Raw genomic sequence first — 13,536 nt, 5'->3', positions numbered from 1 at the left:
GAGAGGTTTGTTTTTTCCAGCTCCCCTTTATCAGTAACTGCTACGAACAAATAAAAGTGGTCCCTGCTCCATTTACAACTGGTCAGTAGTACTGCACATGTCAGAGGGTCCTCTCCTTTCAAGGACTCACAGAAGGCTTAAAGGTTATGAGTTGTATGAAAGCAGAACAGCGGATTTAATTAGAAGTACTTTGAATCATTTGAGCACTTAAGTAACTTACCCTTCCTGTCCTTCTTGTTGCTGTTGTGGTACGTTTTGACCTGATTCTGCGTCTCCTCCAGGACCTGTGCTTCCTTGCGAGCGGTCTGCTGTGTTTCCTGCAGTGCTGGTGTTTTGCCCTGAACCAATGTTCCCACTAAACCCCGGGGTAGAGGTAGTGGTCATCTGGTTAATGCCGGGTGTTGCAGAAGATGCTGACAGCTGGGGCACAGAGGATCCAGAGGATGAACTGCTTCCTGCTGGAAGGCTAGTGGTCCCACCACTGGGTGTGGAGTTAAAAGAATTGCCTGTCGATGGTGCCCCAGCAGCCGAAAGACATGTTGAATTTGAGGGTGCAGGTCCAGTGTTCCCAGGTATTGTTTGTGTCTGGCTTGCTGGCGCTGGGGTTTGGTACTTAGGTGGCAGCAACAGGCTGCTGTCGAGCTGCAGAGTGGCTAAGTAAGGTGCTGAAACAGCAGAGAACGAGGAAAGGAGATTAATGACAGTCTGTCAGATCAAAGCAAGCTGCATTAACCATAAAGTAATACAATATTTTCTGCGCCACTTTTAGAATATTCTAAGAGTATACAAATGCTAAGTGAATATGATCTCCATTATAAATATTTACTTTGGAATCAGTTCTTCAGGGCTTCAGTTCTAACTGATATGAGTCAAATGTCTTTAAAAACAGGACTGACTTTGCGGAGCTTTGTGAATCGGAGTTGGTACTAACATGTCATTACTTCTGGCTACATTGTGTTGAGATAATAGCTTTATATAGTGTTCAGCTTTGCAATCTACTGCAGGTTGTCTTTGTCAGACTGAAAATCTAAAAGTCCTTTTTACCTGAGCTACAATAATGGCAAACTTTAATATAGTTATTTTTGTTCCTCAGTATCAGAAAAAGCAAACTAATATTTATTATTTATTTACTCTGCAAGGTGGTAAATTACCAGCAGGGGAGGTTTCCAGCACTGCCCTTGCCAGATGCCTCAGGTGTGAATTGAACAGCCCAGTTCCTTAACTGGCTGTGCACATACTATATATTTCTGTATGTAAGCCTGGGGTATTTGAGTTAAATACTGTTGTAGTAATTCCTCCCTCCCATTTACATTGTAAATTAAAACTAAAAGCAGACTGAATGAGGCAACGCGGTCATTTGAGATAGATGATTCCTAGCCTGTTCTGCCAAACTTCGCTCAAAGGATGGGGCGAGCGCACGGTACTCTGTAGAACTGCCCAGCTAACTCCAGTATGTTTGCTTAAACTTTTTTCCAAAACCAGATCACCGGTCCTTGAAGTAAGCAGACTTAAAAATTGTCATGCCTTTTTCAGAGCAAAGGGAGTAAGCACTTTTCAAGAAACCACTTAAAAGTTCCTGGCTATTTTTAAACAAAAGAATAGTTTGCACGTTTCCCTCAAGCATGGAACATTTACGTGGCTGGTGTTCTATGATCACTGCCTGTCTTGCTGACCAGCACCGTCTCAGCAAATGTATTTCCAGTGACATTTTGGATGGGTCTGTGTCTTATGCTAAGATCCCATTTCTCTGTCACACACACAATACATGTTATGTTGCCTCTGAATCCATTCTGGAATGGAACCACCATGTCTCTCCCCAGGTGAAATTTGGGAACAATGTTAGATGAGTCCATGGACTCATCCAGGCCCAGCCAGAGCCAGTCTTTCTGATACTACCCCAGCAAACTTTGTATCCTTCCATACTCTCAGATTCTACACTCCTTCCTGAAACAAGCACACCTGACATTATGTTATGAAAGAACAAATATGGCAGGTTGCCATAACAAAAAACAAACCAAAAGACAAGACCGATCTTTTAAAGTGTGTCACTCTTTCAGGATGGAAATAAGCCCCCATGAGGTCCAGAAGAGACCGTGCCTTCAGGGTAATGGGGTTCCAAGTACCCACACCCAGTAGATGGAGGCCCCGTTCATCAAGCATACTGTTACTTTCTCTTTTCACCCGTGTTAACTCATTCTTCCTTTGCAGAGTGAACTGGCCTCTAATATAAATAAACGTTATGCTTGAAGGCACCAGGCACATCGTTCTGTCACACTGCCGTGATGATACACATCATCATATATATATGATACATATATATCATCATATATCATCAGCATATAAACCAGATCAAGTCTTGTGTGGAAAATCTTTGAGACATACAAACATCTTATACCAAACTGACTTTTCTAGAAAGAAAAGAATTGGCTTTTGAACCTCTGATGTGGTCATCAGACTGATAAACAACAACAAAGCTTCTAAAGTAGGCAAATTTAACATGGAAGGATTAAGAAATTCAGGTAAAGCCTTAGAATACCTTTTTTCTTTTTAAACAGATCATAATTAATAATAATTAAGAAAAAAAAAGCATTTCCACCTACTGCAAATAACCTAAAATACTTACAGAAACCAAAACAGCCTTGCTGGTGCCATGGCAGACTTACCTAGGTGATGCCGGCAAACTTGCGCATAAAGTTTGAGTCTGGAATGATTGTCGCACTCCTCCGTGCCCCAGGGCTGGTTAAACCATTCGCTCACGAGCTCATCCGTTAGCTTTTGTGCCACAGTCTTTCCCACCCGCATAATCCCATCACGTAACACTTTGCAGATTGGTTTGTGCTGGCCAAGTCTACACATCTGGTGAGGAAAGAAGAAACGCTTGTAACTAGATATTATGCAGGCTGGTCTGTAGCATAAACCCTTTATTACCAGCACACATCTGGTGGCTTCTTAATAAATATAAAGCCAAAAGGCTATGTTTATCTGTTGACTTGAACTGCATTTACAGCAAAACCAAGGTTACAAACTATTCAGTAGTACACAATGTGCATGCTAAAAAAGGAAATGGTTTTATCTCCAGCCTAGCTGGAGATATAAGAATTACAAGAAAGCAACAGTTCCTTTAATCTGCTCCTTGCTCTTTAGGTATTGTTGGGCCTTCATGCATTAGGTTGCAAATGTATTAATATTAGTGTTATATCCTCTGTAAAGTAAGAGAATGTGTACCGTAAAGAGCAGATGGCAACAAATACCCTGTAACACACAGAGAATCAGTGTAACTCAATAAGATATTATTCTTGGACTCGAAAAGTGCAGAAAGTCCTCAAAATGAAAGATATCCTTATTCAAATAATTGTTACTTTAAAAAAACATGGATTTCTCCCAATGAACATGCAGTAGAGCAGAAATGACACTTAAGAAGAAGTAATTCAGTGTGGCTCCTCTTTCCAACCTCGTATACAGCACTCAAGTCCCTGAAGAAAGTTTTGGCTCCATCGAGCAAGGCCTCATTTTCTGGACACACCACGATATAGGCGACATCCCGATGGCCCCCATACGGGTCTAGCAACAGCCTCTCCCAGAATGGCAAGGAGAACGGAGAGATTGTCAGGAAGTCCTTGTCATAACCCACTAGTAAAGTTGGGATGGGAAGAGGCTCAGGAGATTCCTCAGACCCTTCAAAAAGAAAAAGAGAAAGAAAAAAACGTTAAAATAACTGGTGTAACTGCAGTGGGTTCTCTCTGATGTACCAGGAAGTGTGTTCTTTTACAGGGATATTGGAAATAACTAATCCCTTGCCATGCTGAGTTTCCTAGAAGTTTGATCACACTGTGGAAACATCCGCTGAGGCTGTATCATGCCTGACAAACCATGTTCTCCCACAGTCTTTTTCCTTGGAAAAAAATATTTAATAAAGGACAAGAAAGATTTATATTGTACTTAAGAAATGTCATAAAAATGAAAAGGTCAGTCAAAGCAAAGGGAGCCAATCTGAGCACTACTTAAACTTTCCTAGAAAGTTGCAATAAAACATCTTTCAGTATACCATAAAACATGTATTGCCCTTCCCGAGGCTTCATCTTGTGGTTTTACTTTGTCGTAACTGTAACCACGTCTCACAAGTTCCATTCAACCAAAAGTAAAAACATGCATGCATAAAATCTGATTTTACAGTTCTTCATCTACCTCCACCTGGTTGTGCAAAATTACTAAATAAAATGGTTAGGCAAACTTATTCCTGGGTATATAATACTAAGCAAAGTCGTCATAATTCTAAAAATTGCCTCCTGGCTCCTCTCCATAGGAAGTGTCCCGGCTGGGAGGATCACCATCCAGTTTAACATGGTATCTCCCAGACACTGTGCTCATTAGAATATTGCTGAAAATTTCAATTGAAAATATACCCAGTAGTTTCTGCAGAATATGATCCCACTTTATTAAAAAGTCAAGATTCAATAAAAATTACTGAACCTATATCAAAGGCTCTGCTACTTACTATATGGTAGTTTTGTTTTCATTCTCTGGTAACAATTGGCAAATCCTAACTCTTTAAAGTTACAAACGCTGCAAAAATTATTAGAGTAGAAGTACAGTAGTTTTAGACAGGAACTGTAGTTACCACAAGCTGTCCTAGCCCCAAAGGAAAGCGGCAATATATTAAATACCAAGACAGAGAAAATGAAGCGTAATGGAACAGTAGAAAAAAACCTAAGCAAGACTGCATCAGTTGACTGAAATAAATCACAGGCAAGAAATACATATTTAAAGGTCAGTCGTATATAAGCAGTCACTTATAACCAGGAGATACTTAAACTGAAACTTCTTATTAAGACTCCAGGAAACCTTGCAAGAAACAAACCTCTTAGTGGAGAATGTATACACCCGTGTTTTGTATATTTGTACGGCTCAGAAAGCCCCTCTTGTCTATGACGATCTGGTACAATTTTAACAGCTTCCTCTCCTCCTGTTATTTATATACCAGCTAGTGTTAGTACAAGCCAAAACACAGATTCAGACAGGGAGTCTGAGCCTCACCCAGCATTTTTGCACTCTGTAAATATTCATCAATCTGGAAGGGTGAAACCTCCACTACTGTATCCAAGCAATGTGCTTCAAATACCTTTTAAGGCATTTGAAAAAAATAATTAAAAAAAAAAAAAGCATCTGAAGAACCCATTTGTTGTGCTGTATTTCCAGAAGAAAGTGCACATTTCTAGACATCTGTGCTTTCATTTTAACTGTTAGCACATAACACAATATAGGTACCATAGGTTCCCCGTCCTGCCATCTTGTGGAATTGCTGCCAGGTGAGTGGTCCCTGCACGTGCTGGATGTTCTCCCAGGTCCTCCCTGTTCGCTTCTTCTGGATGGCGTCCTGCAGAAAGGGCTGCAGCGAGAGCAGCATGCGCACCACGTCCTGGGAGGAGAGCATGCTGATGTCCAGTACTGCAAACGACAAAGGAGAGCCATCACTTTCAGTGCGGACCAGGCAGAATTATTTTGAGGTGACAACATTTTTTGGTTTATTGCGCTTCACAATGCCCATTACATTTGTACAACTCAAATTAGCTTAATAATATAATGGTATATATCATGTGGTACTTTATGAAAACATTGCTGAAATAGAGCTGTCATCGTAGTCCTTTTCACGTACCTTTCAATGCCACTGTTGTCCAGCTCGGTTCATAAGAAGTCAGAGCATCTTCAGCATATAAACAGGTAATAACTGATTATAAAATAACTTGTCTTTTTTTGGTGACACTTTCACAGAAAGCAGTGTTTTTCTGCTGACTGCTTATAACATTCCCCCCAAAAAAGGGGCTATAATTCTGTCCTCCTCTCAACACTTGCATTTGTTTTGCATCTCTGCTTCAGATTTGTGAACTTCCACAGATTTTTACACAATTTAGACCACAAAGTCTAAGGAAAACTGGATTACTGGTACTTTACATTAATTTTTAAAGCTTTCAGAAATCTACATTATTTCTAGAATATTTTTATGCCTATCATTTCCCACACACAGATTAAGTGACTCCTGATTGGCAAGTTTCAAACAAATTTATAGAGGTGACAAAAAAATTCAAAGAATAAAAAGAACCTCTGTTCTGACCCGTACCATTGCTGTGAGGCCAAGAATGTACAGTGGCACTTCTTACTAGGGCTTCATCCACTTTCCCACCGGTGGGGTTGTCCACATACTGCCTGCCTTGCTCAAGGGCGTTGAAGCATTCTATCCAGGAGTCGTTGCTGTCGGCCTGCAGTCTGTCGTAACTCCAGTTCATGCACGGGAGCGTCTGGCGGTTGTTGGAGGACATATAGTCCAAGCAGCTCAGAGATGTGAAAGGCTGTGTGTGCTGATTCTGGAGGAGGAGGAGGAGGCTCATCGGAGGTTCCTGGGTCCTTCTAGCTCCCTCTCCCATCTGAGACATCAAGTTGCTTTGACATATCATCAGTCGTCTTTCTGCAGCTTGGCCAATGTCTGAGGTCTTGCCAAAAATATCCAGCTCATCCTCAATGAAGAGCCCAGAGTTGTAACCTAATTTGCGGTTCATAATAGCGCTAAAGCCACAGGTGCAACGGTACTGATCCTCGTTAGATGAATCTGGGATGTACAATCCAACATCTGCACCTTTAATATTCATATTACAGGCGCATATACAACAACTATCAAAGTTACGGTCTTTGAAGATGTTCAACACAGAGTCGGAAAGAATCAAGGTGACGTAGAGGCTGTGGGCTTCTGGAATGGGCTGGACAGTGGCTGGCTCCACAGAATTAAGCGGTCGTGTTGTAGAAGGGGTAGAAGCAGGTGAACCTTGATCTGTGCTGTCATATTTTACAGATCCTTGACCACTCGCAGTGCCCCCACCTCTAGGAGTCCTTGGGGTCCTGGGAGTGCGTGGGGTAGGGACAGAGAAGCGGGGAGTTGCTGGTGACGGCAGAACTCCTGCTCCGCTGTTGCTGGCCGGAGCAGTACTATTTAGCGTCACTGGTGTATTCATCTGAGGAGTGTTCATCTGAAGATAGTCTTGGTCGGCCAAACTCCCAACACTAGGCACATTGCTACAAGAAATATATGAAAAAAAACAGTCAAATGCCATCACAAACTGGTTGGTTGTGAAGACCGATTTTGTCAAAATTTATTTTTAAATACAAGGAGATGGTGAAAACTGAAAGGATTCATTGAAAGTGCAGTAAAGAAAGAACACCTTCAGACATTCTGCTCGTAAGCTTTTACTCACGTCTCTCAACTAAAATTGTAATTCTCATCATGAGCACCGTTTTCTTATCAGTGTAATAAAAAGGTATCATCTCAGGCACTTAGCCCTCTTAAAGATTACTCCCATGGCCTAAAACTCAAATGCTCTTGAGAAGAATCTCTCAATAAATTATGAAGTTAAGGTTTTAGGATATTGGTAACTCTTTCAGGGAAAAGAGAACGAATTGTAGTTGTTGTATTAAGCACAATTATCTGTAAAGAGATATACATTACTGGAAATGAAGAAAATATTTCAGAGACACAGAAATCTTATTTTAGAAATTATCACTTCAAATAGCTGTCAGAAGTCACGCATGTGGCGCGTATATGATATTGCCTCATGGCGCTGTGCAACTGGCAACAGTATTTCAGATACCAGAAATGCAAATCCTCATTTAGGATTACACAGTCTACAGCACAATCTGACACAGTCCACTACAAACTCTTCGTCCAGCAGAGCTAAGAATCATATTTTTGGGTCATTTCCTGTCATGACTGGTTTTTATTACTTTTTTTGTCATTTTCTGCCAAATTTCAGTGACCAAAGAACAGTTTTGTACATTCCCATGAGATCTATCTTCTCTTTGGAATGACTCATTATATCAAGAAACAGGTAATATGGTGCCAATCAAAAGAATAAGATCTCTAATTAACTTTTCTCTTTCCAAGTTACTAATAAGTTCCTCGCTTTTCTTGAAATGTGTTCATTACATATTAGGGCAAGGAAAAAGCGTAAGAACTCACCGAGTCTCTTGATAAAGGAGGGGAAACGGGTTTTTTTCATGTTTGTTGTTACTGTGTATTTTGCGTGTTATTTGAAAGGAGTGCTATTTTAACGTTCACGTATCATTAGTGACTCAAAAAGGAAAATGGTGAAGACCTTATTCCTTGGAATTATTTTATTACCTTGAACTGCTGTATGTCCAACTCAAAGCAAGAGAGGGGAAAAAAAAAATGAACAAAGGTTTGAAGGAGCTCTGAATCTGAAGCATACTGAACGCCTCAGACTAATAAGAAAAGGTGACCTAGAAACCTTGATTGGCAATCACCACTCTGTCGGAAGCCTGCAGTAATAATCTTCACTCTAATTGGATTATATTGAAAATGAAAGGGGTTTTTTCCCCAACAAATACCTGAAATTAATAACCAGCTCAGGCCTGGTGAAATCAGTTACTATTATGAAAAAAACTGAGAATTAAATTGCTCCCTAGGCACTATCAAGGGTTTACAATTTCTTTTTTGCAATTCTTTTGAGAACACTGAAGGATCCTTTGCAGCTGGAAAAGGACTGATTTAAAGATATAGGCTACTTCCTCTAGACACGAATGCAGTGCAGCAGGAGACCTCTGTACTATTGTTATGCCCTTTAAGAGGTTTTATGAATTTAATGGTGCAAATTCTTGATAGCTTTCAAAATCTCCAGCAATGAATTTCTTCCATAAACATTGCTAATTTCTGAGAACTGAGTAAAGAATACAAACTTTTAAATTTAATAGCAGTCTCTGCTTACAGGTCACAGCACTCTCATACTCGAGAGAGACTTGGCATCTTTTGTATGAGTACTCAGAATGGGGAGGGCAGCATACATCCCATCTGCAGCTGCCTGATTAGCAGCTCCGTATGCGACCCATTCAGGTTAAATCACAAGAACGCAGACGAGCTAACGGGAGAACACGGAGAAGAGAGCTGTCACAGGCCTACTCAAAATTTTAAGAGCCCTCAGAAGGCAAACGGGTATGATCAGGCCCAGATATCATCAGACTGAAGCTCCGACTGAATGCACAAGTACAAACAAGAGGGGAGCCGAACTGCAGGCTGGAGAACTGGGCGCTGAAATGGAGCGGAGACGCAAGAGGTTAAGTGCATTAATTTTGTTCCCTAACACTTCTATTTTCAGTTGAATATTTTCCTGTATCAGAAATTGCAATTAATTCAAGTACCATATGTTCCCGTTCTTTTAAAAGCGCTAAAAGTGAAGTGGACACATACTGCAACCACCAATTTCCAAAAGCTGTTTCTAATTCAAATGTTCCTACTATCAGAACTTTTCAATCTGAGACAATGATAAATTTAAAAGGTTTAAAATACATTTGCAGGATATTTTATGGTTCTGGTGCACAGTAAAGCGCTATTAATATATGCAAGAATTTTAATTAACGAGCCTTTTTAGGTATGGGCATGACAAACTAATTTCCTACAAGACTGTACTTACTTGTAGCCATCTCTAATGAAAGTGGCTGCAGGTGGCAAAGGAAGTTGTTCAATTTTAGGAGGAACAGCCCAAGAAGGCCTGAAAATGCAGGCATCCGGTATCTTCAGAGGTAGGAGGCACTGACTTGGCAGTATCTTCAGTGGAGCAAATACGGAGGAGCCCACAAAAGGTTGAAATGATGGAACTTTGTGCACATACGAAAAATCCTGTAACATCCAAGCGGCATTGTTTACAACAATATGGTAAGGTTGCTCTTTACATTTAGATGCTTATTTTTAAGTAAAATCTATTGTACTGTTTGAACCCTCTACAGCTGCATTTTTTCCAAAATTAAGTATATTTATTCATTCTACAAAACATTCAAGAGCAGTTCCTTCAAGGAAACTCAGCTGAGGCTCCTTGTTTCACTGAGATGCTATACAACTGTAATATCACTAGACTTCACAATTAGACTCATTTAAGAAAAGCTATGTCTGAAAAATGAGTAGTGCACTATGAAATTTTCATAATACCTGATTTTAAGCACCTATTTTAGGCACTTAAAGGATTGATCTTTGCAAGACTTTTATACTGACAATGGAGAGAGAGGCCAAGTCACAGGGTGAAGAAACCTTAGGTGCCTTACGCCAGCCTCTCTGAATAACCCCTGCGTTGGGGATTAATATAATCCGAGTAACAACAGCGGACACTTACACATTCCAAATATTAACCATAAATAAACTATAAAATATAAATATATAAACAATCTAGTAAACTTAATATTAAATATAAATATGAATGAAGTCAGTCAAACTGGACTTTCATTGACCGTCATGTTTGTTTGCAGAGAATGACGACAAGAACTTCAGCCAGAGTTTCTACACCTATTCCAAGTTTCTTTCAGAAGAAAAGAGCTAGTCCTTTTGAGGCACTACTGCAAAGTAAAAATCATTATTAAAATAGTAACAGTAGTCTCTCTCAGAATGTCAGGATTTAACAACTCATTAGATCTTTGCATTTTTTCCCTTGCACCTTGTAAAGCATTGAGAGATGAGGAATGTGTGGATTGCTACCTTCAGCTGCTGAACACTCAGCAAAAGAAATCTACTTACATGTTCTCAAAATGATTAGCAATGGGTTTAGGTGCTTGTTTCCCCCACTGGTGCGTATGAGCAGGTGTGACACACTTAAAAGCAAGTAAACTGTGCTGTTGGAAATGTTATCAGGCAGAATTAAAATATGTCTTTTAATACTCCTAAAATGGATGTGAGGGAGATTAAAATATCTTCAGCATCAATGACGCCCTAAAATCTGTTCCCACTCAAACTTTCAGCTCAACAAATTGCAATACGGATTTTCTTTCCAGGCCTAAATTATCCTAGTCTTAAGCAAATATTTACTGCACAATCAGAAGAAAAAAACCCAGTAAGGTCTGTGGCAAGGCCAAGTCTTACAAACCGTACAAAAAACTTATTTCAAACTTCTCTAATGGTATAAAAATTGGTAGATACACAAACTGTACAAGGCAAATGGCCAGCAGTGAAACCTCTAAGAAGATGCAGTCTCTCATCATGTCTTCAAAGTTAGGAGGTTAGGACAGAAAGAAGAGGAGATCTTGCACTAATAATATATATGGCTAGCTTTGCGGGTGGTTAACTGTCCTCACGAAGGGGACAGTGATAACTAACTCCCTTACACTTTTGCAAAGTCTCTCTTTCTCAACAGAATTGTTCATAAAACACTCTACCAGCTCAGCCCCTTCACAGGTGCCAGCTTAACGTGCAGCCCTGTGAGCTGGTGACTCCTGAACACTCCTGACTGGACACACTTTGTCACAATATGGAGACATAATCCCTGAGTGCAACAAGGTCTCTTACCTCCTCCTCCTCTCCTGGGGACAGGGACTTCCTCCTCTCCCAGGGCCAAAACTCAATGCTCTTACTGAGAAAATCACCCTTTGGCTTGCCTGTGCTTTACTTTCAGTCTACCTAAGGTATACCATTTACTGCCGTGCAGGAAAGTTTACTAATTCATAGCTGACTAAATCATTTATACTAAGATATATTTATGTATCGGTATTCCCGTATTGATGTCCATGCAACTGCAAGTGCTGTATCTTTCTGTGTATAGCGCTCTCAGCAATGCAGATGCTTAAAAATAAGCCTTCGGTTAGTTCCAACACTCACGGGAGCACAAAATGAGAGGGAAGGAGGTAGTGCTGGGGAGAGAAACAGCTGTTAAAATAGAAGGAACAGGCTGTGGCAGATTAGGGACAGGGTGGGCCCAAAGGAGAAGAGTTAGGCTATAAAATCAAGGGTTGGGCACTACCGGGAAGAAAGAGTTACAGTGTGTATCTCCCTTTTTATTAACTGCGTACAAATGAGCTTGGTGCAGAAGGTGGTGATGTGTATTTCTACAGGGGAAATATGCATTTTTAAATAAAAAACCCCTCCAGCTATATGCATGGAAATATGACGACGATAACTTCTGACAAAAGTGACAAAAATTGGCCCGAAAAGTTAAGTAATGCAGAATACACACAAGCAGGCAGAATGGCTTTATCCTACCTTGTAACCTGTGCTAAAGATGGATCAATGAAATACAAATCAATGTACGCCAGGTGCTTATGTTAAGTCCTTTTATGTGATGCTATGGAAAAATGGATACATCTTGATATGTAAAGTCGGGGAGGTGAGTACTAGTACCCAGCAGCAGAGTCCCCATTTAAAAATAGTTCTTTACTCAGATACACTATAGGACTCAATATAGGAGTAACTATGTGACATTACCTGACCTGTGTTATACAGAAAGTCAGATAAGAATGGTCCCATCTGGCCTTAAAACTTGTGAAGTAACATCAGCTGAAGAAGAAACAGAGCAAGTTCAACCCCTGGGCTTTCTCAGAGATTTTCAACCCTAACCAAAAAAGGCAACATTTCAGAGAGAAAAAGGCAGCCTTTCTACATGCATGAATTTTCTCCTAGCTGCATCCCCAGAGACTGGCAGCAAGGAGTGGCTATACATAAAAGGTGCTACAGAAAAGTCATCTGAAGAAATAAATCATTTAACAGCTACTTAGTCACAAGTACCATGTTTTTTGATATATGTACATTCTTTCTGTTAGGCATAGGCCTCATTTCACATACAATATTGCTTGTTTCCCGAGAACACTCAAAATCTTTACAAACAAAATTATGAGAAGAAAAATACCTATAGGTAAAATCAGGGAAACAATTAAAAATCTCTTTTGCTAAAGATTTTTTTTCCAACTACAGACTGGTATGTAGTTTATGGGGATCCAGTTCACATTTATTAAGTACTCTGCTACACACGCTACAATACATGTGACTTGTTTATAAAAATCAAAACATACATAGATGAGATTATAAAAATACCACATCTTTGTCATGTTACCTTAATTTCTTCAGGTTTAGGGCTACCTAATCCATCTTCCACCTCCATTTTAAACTCAGCAAGCTGTGTTGGAACCATGTTGACCATAGGACTTTCCATCATTCCCAAGGTAGTCACAGTCTCTGAACTTATCCCATCTTTATAACTCATTACTGGGGAGAAGGCAGGGTGTTGTTCTAAAGAAGGTGGTGTTGGGAACATCCTTTGGAGATCAGCCACGGCTAAATATGATGAAATAACGTACTGTTAATCACTAAAATACAAATTCTCAAGGAAATCCAATAAACCAGAAGAAACTGACTCAATATTAACTCTTATTTCATCCGTTAAAACCTAGCAAAGATTCTACAGACATAGGAGAGTTCTGACACCAGTATAGATCTAGATGAAAAATTAACTCCTAGAGATAAATCCCAAAAAATTCCTAGGCATACTTTGCAAGCGTATTGTTCAGCAGAAACTACAAACTGGTAGATACACAAATTCTATGTACAATTTTAACAGCAACAAAAACCTAATTTCATAATAGACGAGATTAATTGACACTAATGCAAAGGTCACGCCAGCAACTGTTACTAAGGAGATACAGAGGACTTTCTTCCCTTTTTTAGAGCTGATACCGAGCCCTAAAACGGGAGGCTTTTGGAATTTGCGTGCACTTAGCTGCACTTTT

General features: G+C 40.0%; 1 protein-coding gene across 3 annotated transcripts in view; it reads right to left on the bottom strand.

Moving 5' to 3' along the window:
- The window catches only part of MED13L (mediator complex subunit 13L), a 205,749-nt gene that overhangs the window by 22,178 nt on the left and 170,035 nt on the right, over positions 1-13,536 (bottom strand). For all 3 annotated transcript variants that reach the window (XM_074605935.1, XM_074605933.1, XM_074605936.1), the window contains 7 exons: positions 12,864-13,084; positions 9,471-9,676; positions 6,116-7,062; positions 5,266-5,445; positions 3,452-3,675; positions 2,664-2,856; positions 221-665 (listed from right to left, as the gene is read on the bottom strand). In XM_074605935.1, coding sequence (XP_074462036.1) covers positions 221-665; positions 2,664-2,856; positions 3,452-3,675; positions 5,266-5,445; positions 6,116-7,062; positions 9,471-9,676; positions 12,864-13,084 — 2,416 coding nt within the window. The remainder of the gene's footprint in view (positions 1-220; positions 666-2,663; positions 2,857-3,451; positions 3,676-5,265; positions 5,446-6,115; positions 7,063-9,470; positions 9,677-12,863; positions 13,085-13,536) is intronic.

Source organism: Larus michahellis, chromosome 13, assembly GCF_964199755.1.
Source record: "Larus michahellis chromosome 13, bLarMic1.1, whole genome shotgun sequence".
Classification (NCBI taxonomy): Eukaryota; Metazoa; Chordata; class Aves; order Charadriiformes; family Laridae; genus Larus; species Larus michahellis.
This window is presented reverse-complemented; position numbering and strand designations above follow the sequence as displayed.